The sequence below is a fragment of the Rhinolophus sinicus genome, chromosome 2 (genome assembly GCF_057876585.1).
Source record: "Rhinolophus sinicus isolate RSI-liver-muscle chromosome 2, RSI-T2T, whole genome shotgun sequence".
In the NCBI taxonomy this organism is placed as follows: Eukaryota; Metazoa; Chordata; class Mammalia; order Chiroptera; family Rhinolophidae; genus Rhinolophus; species Rhinolophus sinicus.
The window spans coordinates 185850481-185869929 of NC_142502.1; the positions used below are offsets into that span (position 1 = coordinate 185850481).

The 19449-nt window shown below is 39.7% G+C and overlaps 1 protein-coding gene across 7 annotated transcripts in view; it reads left to right on the plus strand.

The window, feature by feature from the left end:
• MBOAT2 (membrane bound glycerophospholipid O-acyltransferase 2) overlaps positions 1-12771 on the plus strand; it is a 176013-nt gene extending 163242 nt beyond the window's left edge. For all 7 annotated transcript variants that reach the window (XM_019755958.3, XM_074331662.2, XM_074331665.2 and 4 more), the window contains 5 exons: positions 202-305; positions 2111-2175; positions 3545-3677; positions 5318-5469; positions 6818-12771. In XM_019755958.3, coding sequence (XP_019611517.2) covers positions 202-305; positions 2111-2175; positions 3545-3677; positions 5318-5469; positions 6818-7043 — 680 coding nt within the window. In that variant the 3' untranslated portion in view covers positions 7044-12771. The remainder of the gene's footprint in view (positions 1-201; positions 306-2110; positions 2176-3544; positions 3678-5317; positions 5470-6817) is intronic.
• The last annotated feature ends 6678 nt before the right edge of the window (positions 12772-19449 follow it).

Here is a 19449-nt window from a genome sequence, read left to right on the forward strand (position 1 = left end):
AGGACATGTCCTAAAAACTGTCAGGATATCCTAAAAACTGGATCCAGCCCATTGTATTAAATATTAGATTAAAATGAGAATAAATCTACTTTTACTATTTAAGAATAAAAGGTTGTGGTATATAATAACACACATCTTAGGGGAGAACACGGTAGATTGTTACATAGGTTCTTAATATTTTTTTTCCTTTGTTTACTACAGCTGATGCTATTAATAATGCTGCAGGCTTTGGTTTCAGAGGATATGATAGGAACGGAGAAGCTCGTTGGGACTTAATTTCCAATTTGAGAATTCAGCAAATAGAGGTTAGTAGCTCATTAACAAGTTGTTGAGAATGCATGGTACAAGAAAAAGTAAAGAAAAAAGAAGGGAGTTATTTTTTCTGAAGGAGGGGGTAGTCATAAGTGTGAAATGCTGCCGAGATGTCCAGTAAGAGAAGGACTCACAAGTGCCTTGAGCTTTAACAACGCGGGAGTTTGTTGATGATTTTGGTAGTGGAGGGACAGGCATAAAAGCTAGATGGTACAGCTCCTATAAGGAGGGTAGAGACGAGGCAGCAGCTGAGGGCAACAGGTGATTGAAGGAAGGATTTTTGTTTCGTTTAATTTTGTTTTCAAATGGAGAGGTTGATTAGGAGAGTATAGGAAGAGAGAGTGTGTGAAAATAGCACAGCAGGAAAGAGAGAGACTTATCCATAGATGAGTTCCCTAAGAACATGGAGCGAGGGGATCTGGTGCAGAGGACAGGTGGACAGACTGACCTTGAGGAAGAGGGGCCACTTCTCCTATTATAAAGGCAGGAAAGGAGGAAAGGTAAGTGTGGGAGCAGCTGAGCTTGTAGTTCTGATGGTGAGAATTTGGAATCCGATGGTGTATACCGTGTTTCCCCGAAAATAAGACCTAGCTGGACAATCAGCTCTAATGCGTCTTTTGGAGCAAAAAGTAATATAAGACCCTGTCTTATATTATGTTATATAAGACCGGCTCTTATAGTAAAATAAGACCGGGTCTTATGTTAATGTTTGCTCCAAAAGACGCATTAGAGCTGATTGTCCGGCTAGGTCTTATTTTCGGGAAACAGGGTATCATCTCTATAAAGTAACAGGCAAAGTTACTTGCTGTGAGGGAGGGAGGAGGTGATCGGATGGACCAGAGATAAGAAAGTGGGGAACTTTTGAAGGATTGGGTTGGACCTTATGAAATTGCTGACATTTACCTGATTTTCACTTACTAAAGAAAAGGCAATTTGAAAGGGTTCAATCCAGTAGCCCTTTTCAAGAGGAGAATGAACTGTCTAAGGAAACAAGGATTGCCTGGTAGGCCGAGGGTCCTGTGGAAGTCGAGAAACATGACTTGATGACAAACGTCTCAAATGTTGTGTGACATTCAGCATTAAGATGTTATGAGTAGGGAGGATGGCAGTACAGTTGATCTGGGGTTAGGATTTTGATAGGTAGGTAAGTTAAAAGGAAAAAAGAAAAAGCATCAAGGATTTTGATGAAAATAATGGACCACAAAATCCCAAGTTCACGGTGAGAAGGAAGTGAAGACCCAAGGAGGCGATAGTGACAAAGAAAAGAATTGGAGGCCAGGAGACCCAGATTTGCTCTGAGACCAAAAGATGGCGTTAGTCAGAGAAGCTTGACTGAGGAGGCTGGAAAAGTGAGGAGATGGTGTGCAGGTCCATCTGGTGGGGGTAGCAGTTCCAGGCGGGACGGAGACTTCAGGTAGCCCGGGAGAGGTGACTGAAGAGGCCTGGAGGTGAGGGAATTGAGAAGCTGGGCTTAAGGGGACCTTGTCATCTGTGAGAGAGTCATTTGCATACCTTATCAGGAATTTCTGTAGGATAATTCCATGACAACCCCTGGAAATGTTAACATATGGGAGAAAATGGTGACAAGCCATTTACCTCGTAAACATTCCCTGCAATAAACAAACTCTTTTTATATAGCATGTTGTTACTGCATTAGAAAAACGATATTAAGGGACAAAATCACTACACTGCCATCGCTGTCCAGTTAATTTATTTTTAGCACAATAAAAACATTATTACTTACATTTGAAGCTTCATTATTTTGTTGGCCAAAGAAAAAAGTTCCTTTGTTTTTCAGATGTCAACAAGTTTCAAGATGTTTCTTGATAATTGGAATATTCAGACAGCTCTTTGGCTCAAAAGGTAGGTTCCTTCACTAACCATCTTCAGCTGTGCTTTGGTGTCTACTACTGGAGGTCGAGCTTCGCTGAGTTCAGATTTTTTTATTAAATTAACAACGTGTTGAGTGACATTGAGACCTTGGTGTTCACTAGGAAACACTGTTAACATCCTCCAAAGCAAGGTCATGATTGTAGCTGTCACTGACCTCTCAGCCTTCCTGCGAAGGCCGCTACCAAGGTCAGATCACCAGTGCCCTCCCACTCTCGTTCATTGGAGATTTGGTTAAACAAAAAAAGTCTCTATGCATCCATTATGCACATGCCCTAGATTCTCCAGAACCATTCCAGTTTCAGAATATTTCAGATCTTTACAGGATAGGCTCAGGATACAAAGATGAGTAAGACAGAAAGACCGAGGCTATGCAGTCAGAGTTCACCGTCTTGTTCCAAACGCAGCAGTGCCATCTACACGTGCTGTTCCCTGTAGTGAGGGGGGACAGAGGGAGCAGGGACAGCGAGGCCATGGAGGGGACAGAGGGGGCTGCGCTGAGATTTAGGATGAGTAGGAATGTGTCAGATGCACACTGGGAGGTAAAGGCAGCCCAGGGAAAGGCAGATGACAAAAGACAGAGTTAGGAAATTGCACAGAAACAAACTCCCAGTGTTTCTGTGTCACTGTTCCCAACGAGACATGATGCCCCATGTTGAATGTAGTTCATAAATCACCTGTAATGGTGGGGCTCTCAGCACCCTTCCATGGAAAGCCGCCTCCTTTTGTCATGTCCTTTACCTTTATTTTCTGAGAAGTTGCGTATCTAGATCCCTTGAGATACCCAAAATGTGTTATCATCGTTTCATGTTGCCTTGCAGTCTCCGCAATGGCTGCAGATTTTCTGAGCTAATCTGTTCTGTTATTTTTGTTGTTGTTGTTAAGTTTTAAATTTGATACCTTAGGAAAATCTTATTTTCATCTGAGTTCTCTAACCTGTTAAAATAAAACTTTAGACTAAGCACAGCCTCCTTGCCAGAAGGATTAATGTTGTTAGATCAGCTGAAAGTTCTTAATGTTATTAAAGAAAAAAAAAAATAAAGTAAAAATAACTTTACGATTAAAGCTTTTTTTTGTAATTAGTATAAACTCCCACACACTAGAAATGATCGTTTTGCCTGTTACACATACCAATAAGAAGATGAGAATTAAATTTACTTTCCTAAATTTGATGCTTAATAGCTGTAACCTCCCTGAGGACACAGATGAAGTTATTGCCTGAGATAAGTTGTGGTTATTTTCCTGGTTCCCCTAAGTCCTGTCAGGTACAGAAGGACCAGTGTGGGCGTTATAAACCCTCACCACTCACTCCTCACGGCTCCGTGTTGTTCGTGGTTCCTAGGGTGTGTTATGAACGATCCTCCTTGAGTCCAACCATCCAGACGTTCATTCTCTCTGCCATTTGGCATGGGGTCTACCCAGGATATTATCTGACATTTCTAACAGGAGTGGTGATGACATTAGCAGCTCGAGCTGTAAGTATCAAGAATTTTATTTCATACTTCAATGGCAGTCTCCTTGCACTGCTGCAGAAGGTGGAGGAAACCATTGCCAAGGCAGGCCCTGGTCAGCACTCCACTGTGGCTGGAAGTGAGGCGTGTGCCTGGCGTGTTTGCCCAGGGCTGCTGTGGGCTCCACGCTTGGTTCATCTGAGAAGACCGGACACACGGGGCAGCCACACAGTGTTCATTGCCATTACAGAATTTTCTTAGGGGAGCTGGGACCTGAGTTTAAGATGATCAGATGGGGAGGTTTGTTTTAGAAATGTAACCTTTGAAGCCCTTTTTGGTTAGATTTACTAGAGGTGGCTCACTGGAGAGCGTCGTTGGATTTGGGCTTTGAAAGGTGAAAGTTCTTTCAATAGTGAGTGAGTATAATGGGAGGAGACAGTGACGTTCTAGGCATGGAAATGGCAGCAAAACTAGGTTTGAAAATGCATGGTGTACTTGGGGATGACAGGTCGATGTGGTGGAAGCAGGAATTTCATGTGTGCATATGTGTATATGGGGATAATTCTGGAAAGGCAACGGGTGGGATTGGGGGAGTGGGGCAAATATAAGAGCACATGAACCCCACACTGGGGAGGAGGCTAATCCTTGTTCTGTCTGCACATTAGGGCGTCGGGTAAGGTTTGTGGTCAAGGGGAGGGAACGCTGAAAGCCATGCCTCAGGGAAATTGACTTGCCGTTGGTTGACAGAAGGGAAGAGAGAGTGGGTAGCTGCTGCGGCAGGTAGCAAGGCAAGAAAGGTGCCGGGATTCCGTCCTATCCACGAATAATGATGGTCTCAGAATGGAGGCGCCATTAACCATATACTAGATCACCTTTGAAAACCTCATGTGGCATCCTCTTAGCAGGACCACGTTTCACCTATAAACATACAAGACAAGTGGGAGCCACAATAGGAAAAAAGATGACGTTTGGTTAAGTTACACATTTCAAAACTGAAATGTTCTAGAAGCTTAAAAATGATTAAAACAGTAATTATTAGGAAAACCCCTTGTTTTGAGAAGCTCTTCCCAGCTTCCATGAGTGAACAAATAATGTGCACAGTTGTCATTTACTTCAGTTAGTGTTGTTTGACCTAAGCTCAGTGTATAATACCTATTTGTCTTCCACAAACACAGAGGTTAACGAGGAAGAAGGATGTCTCATTTCATACTTACGCTGTGAACATGGTCAGCACTGTGACAAAAAGGAAAACAGACTGAACTTTATTGATATACTGTAGTTTGACCAAATATGATTTAAGGAGCTCTAGGCAGTGTTATTTTTAACCTTTTTTGAAACTTTTAATTTTAATACCACTTCAAATCTAGAGAAAAGTTGCAAAGAACTTCTCTGTGCCTTGTGCCCAGACTCACACATTTTGCCCATTCGCTTCCTTACCCTCTCTCCATAGCACATATATATATACACACACACACACACACACACACACACACACACACACACACACACACACACACGTAGGGTTTTTTTGAACTAACTTTTCCAGTAATGGTACAGACATTTTAGACTCCCACCAACAATGGGTGAGTTTCAGTTACTCCAGTCAGTGTAATTTTATAAGCGATGCTAAAGATGAAGCAAATATTTTTGTTTCTTTATTTCAGGTAAGAAATAACATCAGACATTATTTCCTTGAACCCCCCCAGCTTAAGTTGTTGTACGATGTTATCACGTGGATGGTAACCCAGATCACGATAAGTTACACAGTTGTGCCGTTCGTACTTCTTTCTATAAAACCATCATTGATGTTTTATAGGTAAGTGTTACTCTTCAAAAGATGTCAGTGGGAATAACTTCACGTTTAAAGGAAAGTTCCTTGCTATTAGGTATAATGGAAAAATAGTACCATTGTCTCGTTTCCTGCAGGTAGATGTATTATCGGTTACTTCTTAATCTCAAACTAAGCAGTCTCAGATTTCTTCACAGAGTGATTTCACCACTCAGTCCTCAGAGGAGAGTCTGAGTAAGAGAAATATCAGCTGGGTAACCACTGCCTCAAATCTCTCAAAGGTTTAACTAGAAAGTGTAGCTGTGGCCTCCCCTGCTATTTACTGTCCATAATTAAGTTACACATATTCTAGGGAAGTGAGTAACAGGTAAGCAACATTGCTTATCTTTACAAGGAATTATTCATTCTCTTAATTTCTTTAATCAAAAGAACAAATTATATTTCATGTACTTGTTTTACTCTGTCTTTTGTGTTTCATTGGTACTTTGTCATCTCTGTATTCCAGAAATTATTGTCTTGAATTCTGTATTTTATTTATCTAACTCCTTCCAGCATATTAGATAGTGATAGCTTTGAGATTGAAAACTTTATTCTTTCATAAACTCTTTATTACCCTAGCATTTAGAATGACACCACAGAGTAGGTGGTCAAAATTGTTGAACAGAATAGAACGATAATCATACAGGAAGACATTAAGTAACTCCTGCTAAAGTTTCATTTTAACACAATTGTTACATATTTTTTAATGTGATTGAGCTGTTGGTTGGATTTTCGCCTAGGTTTTCTTGTTCCCAGTCACTTGAAGTTACAGCTCTAGAAGCAATTGAGGTCATGTTTGATTTGTATTTAATTTGGGGAATGTTTCTAATAATATTTTTAATAATGTGACTTTTTTTATGTCATGACAGTAACCATCAAGAAGCAATATTGCTTATCTGTTACTTCATTAGCATATTTGTTACTTAATTAGGGACAGTAAATGGCAGGGGAGGCCAGAGTAGTAGAAGTTTCTACTATGTCTGCATTCTCTTGTTTGCTCAATATTTGATTCTGTGGGTTTGAGAGCATACTTTCAGATGGCTGCAGCTACTAAGTCCCTTTTTGTTTTTGTTCTATTTAGTCATGGCCTTGTGACCCGTAAAAGGAATGTAATGTGATATCTAGTTTCATGCTTATAATCAGCCTGGGTTTATACAGAGCTTTATAAATACCCACTGGCATACACTGTAGAGTTTCATCTCAAGGTCGGGGGGATAAAAGAAGAATGTAGTAAATAAACACGTCCTAAGGGGGGCAGGTGACCTTTTGACAAGCGTATAGTTATTAAGAATTGTTAATTATCAAAACTTAATAAACTTTTTCCTTTCCCTTTTAGCTGCTGGTATTACTGCCTTCACATTGTTGGTATCTTAGTATTATTGTTGTTACCAGTGAAAAAAACTCAAAGAGGAAAGAATACACATGAAAATATCCAGCTGTCACGATCCAAAAAGTTCGATGAAAGAGAAAATTCTCTGGGACAGAATAGTTTTTCCACAACAAACAATGTTTGCAGTCAGAATCAAGAAGTAGCCTGTAGACATTCGTCACTAAAGCAATGATGGGAAAACACTTGATGACTATTTTTTGTATGTTAACAGAATCCAATCTTCTCAATCGTACCTGCTCAAGGGGTTTGGGTTTGTTTGAAAAGAGATTAAGTGGGGGGAAAACCAGACAGTTATTGATAGGGAATTTCCTGTATGCTGATTGGAGATGGGGCGAAATAACCCTCCCATGCCAAGTCCCTGTGGGCCACGCCTTATATAAAATATTTCCATTATTTCAGTGGGCACTCAGGACCTCAGCATACTGTCCGTAGGGTCGTAGGTGTGCCCTGTTGCTGAATGTATGTTGTGTATCCCAAGGCACTGAAGAAGCAGAAAAGTAATCGTGTCAATCTGGATGATTGAGAGAAATTAACTTTTTTCCAAATGACTGTCTTGCCTTAAACCCTCTATTCCCTAAAATATTGTTACTAAATGGTATTTTCAAGTGTAATATTGTGAGAACACTATTTCAGTATTTGATGTTGTGTGCTGTAAAGGGATTCTGGAGGAATTTGAAACAGGATATTTAAGAATGTGGACACTTTAAAAATGCAATAAACATCTCAGTATTTGAAGGGTTTCTTAAAATATCTCAAATGACTACAGTTCGTAGTGAAACTGTAAGCAGGTTGCCAAATTATAGGTAGCTGATCTTCCTGGAGAGTTTAATTACCTGTGTCAGTCAGAAAACCCTTCCAGGAAGAATTCCTTAGACATAATTAAAGGGTGGCAATGAGATATTTTAAGCTTATTTTCTTCAAGGAGAGAGAGATGATGATGATGAAGAAGGAAAGAAGGACGGACGGCCTGAATGGAGATGAGACCCAGTGGCAGCTGTAACAGGGCACGGGTGCTCAGCAGACGTGCTTCTCCCCCTTATTTATCTGAGATTTTTGTGATTATGTAAGACATAAAAGTTTGGTAACTTTTTAATGCGTTGGACTTTGAGATTTATCAAGCGTAAGTTATATTAGAATTATGAGAAGACTACGAAAATGATAGTGAAAGTGGAATCACTGAGTGAGGCTACTCTCTGGCTAATTACCTTCTGATCCTTGACAGTTTAATTCACATTCAGGAGTTTTAGGGAAAGGAAAACTTAAAGTCATTGGGTCTGGACCACATTTTTAGAGAATAGTATAAATTAGTTTCCAAACCCTTAACTTCTTACATTCAAATTTTGCTGTTAACTCTTGTTACTGAGTGTTCGGTTGTGTAAGTAGAAAAATGTCCTTTTATCTAATGGGCCATTTTCACCATCAGGAACCTTGCCTTGAATTACTCCGGGGTGTCTCCTTTCATCCCACAGTCTTGTGATGCTGCCGTAGCTGAAAGAGGGGAACGGGATGTGATGCCAGCCTGGTGTCAAGGCCTCGGCCACGCGTCCTAAGTCACGGCTGAGGGAAGGGTGGGCAGGGTCTTTGGACTACACCTTTATGTGACCAATCTTTTGTGGACTTTATTTTCTTTTTGCCTTAAATTATTTAATGAAATGCAATTTGTCTATCTATGGCGAAGTCTCTTTATTTTTGTCATTAATAAATTTGCAAATGATCTTAACAGAACAACTCTGTGGCTTAAGCAATGCAGTATTTCATTTACAGAAGAAAGGGAAAACAAATGTACTTGGAACTTTTGAGGTCTTAATTAGCAAAAATGTCAATGTATCATTTTAGAACGTTAGAACTATCCAAGTATTTGTTTATACGAAATGTTTGTATTTTTCTAAAGGTAAATTTTTTCCGCCTGATGAGGTTAACCATGCCCTGTTACCTCCTGGGAAAGAATAGATAGCTGAATAAATTGTCTCTTTTTTCCCCATGCGTTGAAATTAATCTAGCTGTGTAATGTGGGGGGATAGAAAAGAATAATCGTGGAAAGTATCTCCCCAAAATCTCTCCTCAGTTTAGCTAATGCTGCAGAGAATCTGATTACTATTAAGAAAAAGTAAACAAATTTAGAGTTTAAAAGACAAGTCCAGGCCTGTCATAACTGAAAACAAGAAAGCTTATTAAAACATTTTTTGTTCAGCTGATTTAGCCACTTATAAATAATCACCATTTATTTCTACTTCCTGACTCTATTTTATTTCTGTAGATGTAAAATCATTGTTCTCTGTTGCTCAGTGAATAGAATCATAGGGCCACCATCAAGAAACCAAGACACTGATGAATTTTGCAATTATTTTTTAGATAAATAGACTGATTTTCATCCCTCAGCCAACTAGTTTCTTGTTTTGTTTTGTTTTTTGTATGAAATGATTTTAGAATAGCTTTTCTCTAATTTTGGAGAAACTATAATCACAAGTATGCAATCTAGAAGGAAAAAAAAATCGAATTCTTGACTTTTCTCCACAAGAAGAAACGTTTTGTGCTCTATGGAATGAATATATCTACTTAGAGTGTTGTAAGGATTAATACTTCCACTTATAGAAGAATTGAAAACTGGTGTGTCTCTTCTGCCGTTAAGTATGAAGCAATTCATTATAGTATGTGCTGCTGCGTTTTTCATCACACAATAGGATTCAGTGCATATTTATATTATCTCTCCACTCTCAGTTGTCGTGAGACCATTCCAGGGATGATCAGTCAATATCATATTTATACTTTTGGTTAATTATTATACAACTCAGGGAAAAAAATTAACAAAAGTAATTATTCTTCCGTCAATTTCATTTTTTTTTGGAAACGGTAACAGTTAATTTGATGTATCTTAGCTGTCACCATTTTACAAGTGGCTAATTCTCGGTTATTAAAATAAGCCTTTTTATTGGAACTCTGGGTAATTGGGGAAATTGATTTAGCTTCTAAAATGTCCCACATAATAGAGAAGGTTTCTGTGGCTTCAAAAATGCCTAGCCACGACTTATGCTGCCACCATACTTTTGGTTAAAAAGTATTTTTGTTATTGATCTCTGCTATGTGTGACGTTCCCATACGGGGTTTCCACAGATACCAGTCTTGAGAAAAATTTGCAGTAAGAAGAATGGTTCTAAACAGTGATGGTAACTTACAATGAAGTACTAAGGGTGTTGGGATGAGACCTGGGTCTTTATGTGTTTCAAGCACCAGTAGCCCTGTGACACCTATGCTCTAGACCAGAGCTGCTGAATGAGCCAAAGGGTCAGATCTGAAAGTGTGCGACCAGTTGTGTTTGTAACCAATGGAAGCCTTAAGCAAGATCTGTAAGAGTCACAAACAGGGCAAGTTCACAATCAGAATTATTGTTATGGTCATTTACCTTTAAAGGTCACTTGTGCTCAAAGCCTTGACTTTTCAAAAGGGTTTCCGTGGCAACAGAGGAAACCCTTTCAGTCCATCAAATCAGAAAGCACGGCAGCGTGCCGCTTTTACTGGATAGAGCCCTTAAAATAAACCTTTCATCATGACATAGTCTGCACTGAAGAAAACATCTTTTCCTTTGGCTTCCTCTGCTTTTTTGGTTTCTGTCTGTGCTGTGTAGAATTGAAGATCTCTGCTGAAAAATATTTTATACAAATTACCAATTTTACTGGACAGGGTTTACCACCATGTAACTTCTCAAATATAATTTCAGTCAAAGCTATTTAAAGCATATTTAATGTAGTTACACCTTACTTTAAACTACAGAAAAATTACTTAAAATTCAGCTATTAAAATAATTACAAAATTGATACTTTTATTTGAGGACTAGAATACACTTAGAACAAAAATCTTTCCTATTTATAATTCATAGTTTATACATTTTAATTTGTATATTCATGAACAGCTCTGGACATTTATACTTTTTTTTGTTTCCTTATAAACTGGTCAAACTTATTTGTTAATTGGTTTTAAGAGTTCTACATTATAACTGAAAGAAAAGATTACTTGAAAGAATAGTTGTTTCAGAATAGTGCCCATTATTGCTCTGTCAGCGAAGGATTTGTCCAGACTTTTAGATATAAACCAGTGTTTTGTGGAGTTTCATTCAGCCACTAATTGACTGTCCTGGCGGAAGTTGAATACATCAGCTCTAACGGAGGTGCAGAATTCTAAATAACACTGTGAAATGTAGTCTTAACTGCCCGCCAGTCCCATAAAAGTCTGATGCTGGACCCAGTGTGCTACTTACTGAGTGGCTGGTGGTTGGTACACTGAGCTTAGATGCTGACGGTTCGCTCTGTAGCCTTTCCTTGTAAAAGGGGCTTTGTGTTCAAGCAGGGTCCTAATGCTGAAGGAAAAGATTTGCGTTTAAAAGAAGAAATTCCACTCTCAAATTTGGATTTGAAAGATTAGAACGTAGTGGGGCTCTCCAGGGTCTGTCTGCAGCGTCAGGCAGTCAAATCTATTTATAGGAACTCTTGTTACAGAAGAAAGTTTTAAATGAAATGTCCATGTTGGTATTTGTAGGAACGCTCTTATAATCGCTGACTAAGCTGCACTTTGAGGCTCTTGTGCAGAGGATGCAGCCAATTCCATCTGGATGGGTAGGCTGCTTGCTATGTTTTTATATGTTTTAAAATAATATTTATTTTAATAGGTTTTTTTAACAGTATGCAAACCCCAGTAAAGAACTGACAAGCTTGATAGGTCATTCATTGGGAAGACTTTCTAAAAAGGAGCCTAAAGGCACATTTTTGTGCTGATTTGTCTCACCGTGAAAACGGATTGTAACTGTCTTCTTTTAGTACACCTTTTATAAAGCAAGCAAACAAACCCTAAGACTATGTGTTCTATAAACAGTAGTATAAAGATCCATGCAGAACCACTGTCTAAAGCTTACTCAGTGATGCATAGCCATGTCGCCAGTCATGTTTTATCACATTTTGCTACTATAAAAAGCAATGGAAATATAATGAAAAATCAAAAGTTACAGAGCAACAGTAGTAGAATGACTAACATTTCCTTAATAATGTGTTGGAAATGGAAAAGGTGACTGGCTGCCTTTTACTGGAGTCATACATGTCTGTGTCCTGCCCAGCCTTTCTTTTGGGGTAACTTATTTGAGAAATTGATGTGTTGATATTCTTTTTTGTCCTTTCCCAAGGAAAGGACAAACACAGGTAAAGAGTTTGACAGACTTTTGAAATATGCCTTTCCCAGTTTTAAGTATTTTTGGTATATAAATTTGTCAATGAAGTACATTTGCTCTTGACTTGATCACATGGACAAAGGAATCAATCAAACATCGAGAACAAACGTGTTCCAAACCAGTCTTCTCCATCTTCTGTCTCCTGTCTGTGACTGCCTCTCTGAACCAGAAGGGGCATGACTCAAAGCAATAGGGATGAAAATAAAAATAATTCCGGTGAAACCAGAGAAACCCTCTGCATACAGAGTGAAAGTGTGTGATTTGACTCCTGGCTTCCTTTAAAAGCTGTATCTTGATTTCCGCTTAAGAGTAGTTGAACACTGTTACCCAAACGTGAGGAGGGTCCCTGCGCCAGAACCAGTATTTACAGGACTCTCTTGCCTTCCCTGGGTGAGAATAGAATATGGTGGTCTGTGCTTTTTGTTTTTATTACTCCAAAATATTTTTTTAAAGAAGTGTTATTTTTCAACAGATCCATACGTTCATTCCTATTGTATGCTAACTTACAACTACCACTGTATCAGTTACACTGTGATGTGATAATTTCATAACCTCTCATTTCTAGTCTGTCCTGAGAGCTGCTGCACTGGTGGCTTATGCTGGGTTTTAAAGATATTTTTAACTTACGTATGAATGTTTTTTTTCTAACGTGTGTGTTTAAAACTGATTAAACAGTAGTTTAAAAATACGGGTGTGTGTTTGCTAATTTCAGAGGCTTTAAATTCCATCTATAGAACTGAATACCAGGCCTTTCGTGAAAAGTAATGGTCTTTTTGTATTGAAGGATTCCTCGAAGTGAGGATAATATTCTAAGGAGTCATTACCTTAAGTAATGTCATTACCTTAAGGAGTCAAAAAAAAAAAAAAGGGAGTCATTACCTTTTTAATGGCTTAAAAATGATTTAAAAGAAACTATCATCACATTATAAACACATTGGAAGGCAATTAAAACAACTTTAAATTACTATCTAGTATTCTGTATTCTCTTGTTAAAAAGTGAAGATGCTGAGTTTCCTCAATTAAAAAGAAAAAGAGGCGGCTGTCCCAGTCCTGTGGTGGGCCCTTTCACTGTCACATATCTGTAGCCGGTGTTTGCTTTTGAGAAGAGCACTGGGACCCCCATTCGGTTTCTGTACCACAATTATAAACTTCGGGGAGCTTTGGGGTGTGCTTCCAGGTGCTTCGAGAAGCTGTTGTGAGCAACCGTGGGGAAGGCGGTGACTTGTACTGTTTACAGAGATGCCAGGCTCAAAACACACAAGGAAGCCCAGCCTTGGGGCCTTCTGTCAGGAAAGCCGCAGGCTGTGAGTGCACATGTAAAGGACCCGTTTGTAGATGCGGGGCTGTGCTGAAATTGGGCCGGGACCGAGAGCAGTGCAGACACAGCGCCCAGAGCTGCCTGCCAGCACAGCTCTCACCGTGGTTATCCTGTCGAGCATGACAGCCAAGGTTAACCCGATCTGCTTCGCAGTCAGGAAGGGTCTGGAGGGCTAGATGCCCGCAGGCCTCCTCCTTTATATAGATGGATATTGTAATGTAGTGGGTTTTTTCTTTTTCCTTCAGAGATTCATTCCACAGTCATTTAGTGAGTTCCTACCCATGTGCTGAGAAACTAAGGAATAAATTACTGCCCTTGCCTTCAAGGAGCTTATAAATGATTACCATATAATACAGTACGTGCTTTATTAGAGGCAGGCACAAAGGACCTTTGGAATGAGGAGGGGGTGGGGATCTTGGCAGGAATCGGATGTTGCACAGAGGAGGAGTTGGCACTTGGGTTTGTGAGGAAGTGTTTTATTAGGCTGAGAAAGACGTGCGAGGGGAGTTAATCAGAGGAAGACAGAAAAGCGTATGTCCAGGATTTTATAGTGTTACGCACAAATAGAATAAAAATAACAGGAGTTAATGCGAGTTTGGATCTATGTGCCAACCATCTGTCTAACAATAACTTACCTTCCCCCAATTGGAAAAAAAGGCTAACAGGAAAACGTTGCGTTTAGCCAATGTTTTCAAAATCAGACTGAAATGCTTCAAGTATATAGATGAGTACAGAACAATATAACAGAGGCTCGTGCCCGCCACTCAGGTTGCACAGATGTTTTTGCTTTGCCACATTAGGTTCAAAACTTGTTTTTTATAAAAAGAACATTGCACATAAGGCCAGCATACCTGCCTCAGCCTTTCCTTTCCCCCAACCTCCTTGGAAATAATAACTCAATCTGAGCCTCATTTGGTAAACTTTTCATTTGGTTCAGTCTGTCTTTCTTGTAAGCTTAGCTTTGTGATTTAAAAAATATTTGTGTGTACTATTGCCTATAGCTTTTCTAGGTGTTTGTAGCAAGATGGGTTGTGTTGGCTCAATCTGCTGGAGCCAGGTATCAGCTCAAATTTTTCACATCATGAAAATACTGCATTTCTCTTTACTGGTAGAATCTTTTCTATTTTTTTTATCATCTGTCTTTTATTTTTCAAATATGCTTGGTTTTGTATTTGAGTCCTTTCTGTCACACCCTCCCATATAATACTGATGGTGTCCCTTAACACTGCCAGCAGAAGGGCAGAGCTGACTGGACACACTGTGGCCAGTAGGGGGAGGCCATTTGCTGGTGCCATCCCTTTTTGCAGGGTGAACATGAGGATAATCTTTAAAAAAAGAAAATCCAATATCTGAGCTTAGATGCCATCTGTTTATACCATCACTGGGAAGGAAGACAGCTGCCTGGCACCTGGACACCCAGGGCTCGGGAGAAGATGAGCCCTCCCACTGGCCAAAGGGGGCCACCAGGCCCTCAGAAAGTTGAGCCCCTGTTTGTCACTACACTTTTTTTACGTATGAGTCATTAGGCTCAGGAAGAATGTTACATACACATTGCCTTAGGACGGAGACTCCCATCTTTCCCCTCCTCCCTCAAAAGATTAATTAACAAGTAATGGAAACTGATCCTACAATCAACCCTCAGCCTTTACAATAAAGCTGCTTAAAAGAGTGGTCAACACTGTACCTGTGCTTCCTTATTCATCCCCAACTCTGCTGAACCACTTTTGCAACGGTCATCTTTGGCCTCTGTAGCTGAATGCGATGGTTAGTTTTCCATGTTTGTGTCACTTGATTTCTGCAGCATTTGGCTGTGTGGACCACTCTCTTCCTGATATTCTTTCCTTGGTTCTGTAAAACTGCCCTTTCCTGCTTCTGTCTCTTCCTTTATACTGATGCACTGTATTTTCCTGAATGTAATTTTCTTTCAGGGGCACCGGTAGGCCATAAACAGATAACATTAATTAAAACAAATTTTCATCAAGAAAAAACAGAAAAGTAGGCCTTGGAATGATTCAAGATACGTCCAATATAAGGAAACAGCTCAGGTGACTCTCATCTGACTTTCTGAATCACTGCTCAGGGAAAAACTGAGAATGAAGAACTAAGGAACTTGACCCCAATAATCACATGCTCCTGACATTTGATTCCATTAGGAATTTGGGCCTAAAGTAGCTGTGCTTTGGACCTTGCTATCACCAGTAGTCTCCAGTCGGGCACTCCACTCACACCTCCCAGCTTTCCACCGCTAGTCTCCAGGTGCCCTGAAGTCTGCACCACCGTGTTTGCATGCCGGTGGGCTCAGCTCATGTCCTTGCTTCCCCCTTTCCCCGCTGCTCGGCGCTCTGGGAGGGTTACAGTATTGCTGTGGATGTGTCTGTCCCACACGCATCAGGATTCTGACGAGGTCTAGCTTGTGCGGTCCAGTGAAAAAGAACAGTGAAGTATGGTGCATTGGTAATTGCAAGTGCTGAGTCATTGACAAAACATCCTCGTATATATAAAATAAATTTGTTACTTTAGAATAGTTTTAGATTTACAGAAAATGCGAGGAAGACAGTACAGAGTTCCCCCCGTGCCCCACACAACGTTTCCCCAATTGGTAACCTCTTACGCTCTGATGATACATTTGTCACAGCTAATAAGCCAATAGTGACACATTATTACAACTAAAGTCCCCACTTCATTCAGATTTACTTAGCTTTGGTTTTCTTCCTAACGCCCTTTTCTGTCCCAGGATCCCTTGCAGGACACTTTACATTTAGTCATTATGTCCCCTTAGGCTCCTCTTGACTGTGATAATTCCTTAGACTTTTCTTGCTTTTGATGACCTGACAGCTTTCTGGAGTGCTGGTCAGGGATCGTGTAGAATATCTCTCCACAGATTTGCCTGGTGTTTTTCTCTTGAATGCATTTTGACAGGAGAGAACTTCCTTTCTGACTAGGTGTGGATTTTCCCATTTTACATGACTAATGATGGAAAGAGCATTTCATAGACTCGCTTCTGGCTCCATCCACTGCAGACCTAGTTTTTCTTATTTCACAGATACTTCCAGCACTGGGCATCCCAGGGCATCTGTTTCCAGATACATCTGGAATCTGACTTTCTTTCCATCTCTGTTCCTATTACCCCAGTCCAAGCCACCCTTCCTCCAAATGTAATTAATCTCTTAACCTTTTAATTGCATTATTACAAAAACCTGCAACTTCCACCCTTGTTACCCCCGGCAGTCCTTTTTTCAGAGTAGGCAGAGTGAGTTTTTGTAGAATGAGTGAGTCTTATGGTGGCTCGTTCCAGAGGACCTTGGCACATAACGGGCTCATTGATTGGAATATGTAAAACGAATAAATGAGTGAATGAAGGCTGATCCCACCGTTGAAAACCTCTACAGACACTCCTGGTATATTTCTAAATAGATACCCTATCGCCTTCCTATTATATTCTTGTGAGCAGTCTCCTAGTAGGACGGACTCCAGAAGATTCTGTGTGCTGAAGTTACCGGAGTTTTACACTAGCTGCCCATTGCTTCAGGCTTGGTTTTCAGATGTCTTGATATACTGGTATTTGACTAGTATTATCTACTTTTCTATTATACCCCCTTCCCTCCCATCCTCTGGTTGTGCAATTGCATTAGTCATTTTTTGACTATACATCATTTGCACGCCTGCTTAAGTAAAATGCTCTGCCTGCTGGAAGTCTAGCCAACTTCCAAGGAAGAACCAGCTCAGATATGATCTTGACTAGAAGTCTTCCCAGCTTCCTCCAAATTAATTAATCTCTTCCTTTTCAAAACATATAGCAAAATAGCCATAGCAAAGCACAGAAAGAAAAAAAATATAGGAAATATGGAGAAGAGAAACAGAGGATATGGTTACAAGGCCTAGCATGTGAGTGAGCAGAGTCCCAGAAGGCAGATGAGAAGCTGCCAGAGAAATTTTGATTCTAATGAAAGGCATCAATTACTGTGAACTCCAAGAAGGATAAACAGTGGAAATTCAAAAGGCCAAGAAGGATTATCTTGGAGAACTTATTCTAGAAAATATTACAACTAATTATAAAGTGATAGTAATTTAAAGTATTGTATTGGTTCAAGGATATCTAAATGCATAAATAAATCAAGTTGAAGTAAATTTAACTCAAGAAAGAACCACTCTGTAGGCAATTTGAAAGTAGAGGAGCAAAGGTTTAATACTTCATAAGATATAAATGGAAAAGCAGCTATCTTTAGGTTAAACGTTGGTTTTAGAAAAAATTAGAGGAAAAATTATAGAGATAAAATAGAATCATTAATAATAAGATGAGTTGAATCTAAAGCTATGTTAAGTGATGTACTAACCTAAATTTTTAAAGTATCTTTAGCGAGCAAAAACTGCTTAATAATTTAAAATATGATCAAATGAAACTAAATCTCATGATTAAGATAGGAGACAGGTGAAATTTCAAAACATACCACTAGCAGATCTGAATGACATAGTTTTTATGGCACCATAAAATTAAACATTAATTCACAATCTCATAGAATTGAAGGGATTAAAAAAATCCACAGTGGACCTAATGCAATATTAACTATCTCTTCTGTTCCAGCCCTTGTTTTCTTTTACGGGAATCTGTGCTGATAAGTGAACTTTAGCTTCAGTGGCTACTAGGCACTCAAAGCTAGAGCAAGAAGCCTGGAAATGGGAAAAGTTCCAACATTTCAAGGGGAAGAAAGAACTGAACCTCTTACTAACTTCATGTTACCCTAAAAATACTTTTAATGTGAAACTCTGAATGAGTGTAGTTGGATGTCAATCTTTTTATTGTTTTAATTTTTAAAAAAATATTAAATTTATTGGGGTGACATTGGTTAGTAAAATTATACAGGTTTCCAGTGTACACTTCTGTAATACATCCTGTATATATTGCATTGTGTGTGTTGAATGGCGTTTCCTGACCATGCAGTGCCCGTTCCCATCTCTTGGTCACGCCGTTGTCTTGACGCCCGCTCACCTCCTCCTTGCTCTAGGGGCACTGCTCAAGTCCCACCGATCCCCAGAGACCACGCACTCTTCTGAGCTGTCATGTCCTTGGGTCTTAGCCTATGCTATTTTGGGCTGATAAGATTTCCTGTTAGTATATTACCCACCTTCCTAATTAGGTTGCATTCTTGTGAAGAAAGGCTCCAAATCTTCAGAGTCTGTTAGCAAGAATTTGATGATGAAAAAAGCTTTGGAGAGTCTAAAACAGCTGTGGTAAGGCAGTGGGTTGGCAACATGAAAATGTGCCTGCCCTACTGACAACAGTGTCGAACTTACGCTGAGCTTGCAGTCAACTAAAACCTGGCCTTTTGCTTATAAACTGATATTAACTCAGGTATAACTCTTTATCTTTCCTCCAACTTTCTCTCTTTTTCTCCCCTCCACCCCCACGTACACAGAGGGTTTTACACTTGCCCCTCTCCTATGGCCTCTTGTGTCTGTTCTTAACTCGGTCCTGTCGTGTATTCCTTTTCCTTCTGGTGCCATCCCAGAGATGAGGAAATGTTCCTTTACATGTTTTTTATTTAGAAGGAAGAAGCTGAATACACGGGTCAGGAGGATACTGGCAAAGATATCATGAGAAGTGATGGCGACAGCCATGATCAATTAAGGCAAAAAATGACATGTCAGGAGCATCCTAGTAGCCCCTCCTCTTTTCAATAGTGGATGTTTAAAATAATGACTTTGATCAATAAAGTTTTTGCTTCAGGTCTCTGTTAAGAGGTCAGGGAACTCCAAGTGGTGAGATTAGGGGAGCTATCTTTTCTCTAAATGTTTCTGTGCTCTCCAAGCACTTTATAATGCATACATATGCCTTTTATAATCAGAGAAAAACGATTTTTAAAGCAAGATAGTGTGTAAAACATCCTAAAATTTCTATGGAAAATTTTATACAATGAGATTGAAACCATGTGAAAAGATTGGACTGCGGAAATCGCCATTCCGGTATGCTGATATTGCTGAAAAAGATGAAAGGGTGATTAAAATTACAGTTTTGATGGGGAGCGTGGTGAGGAATGGAAAGATAACTCG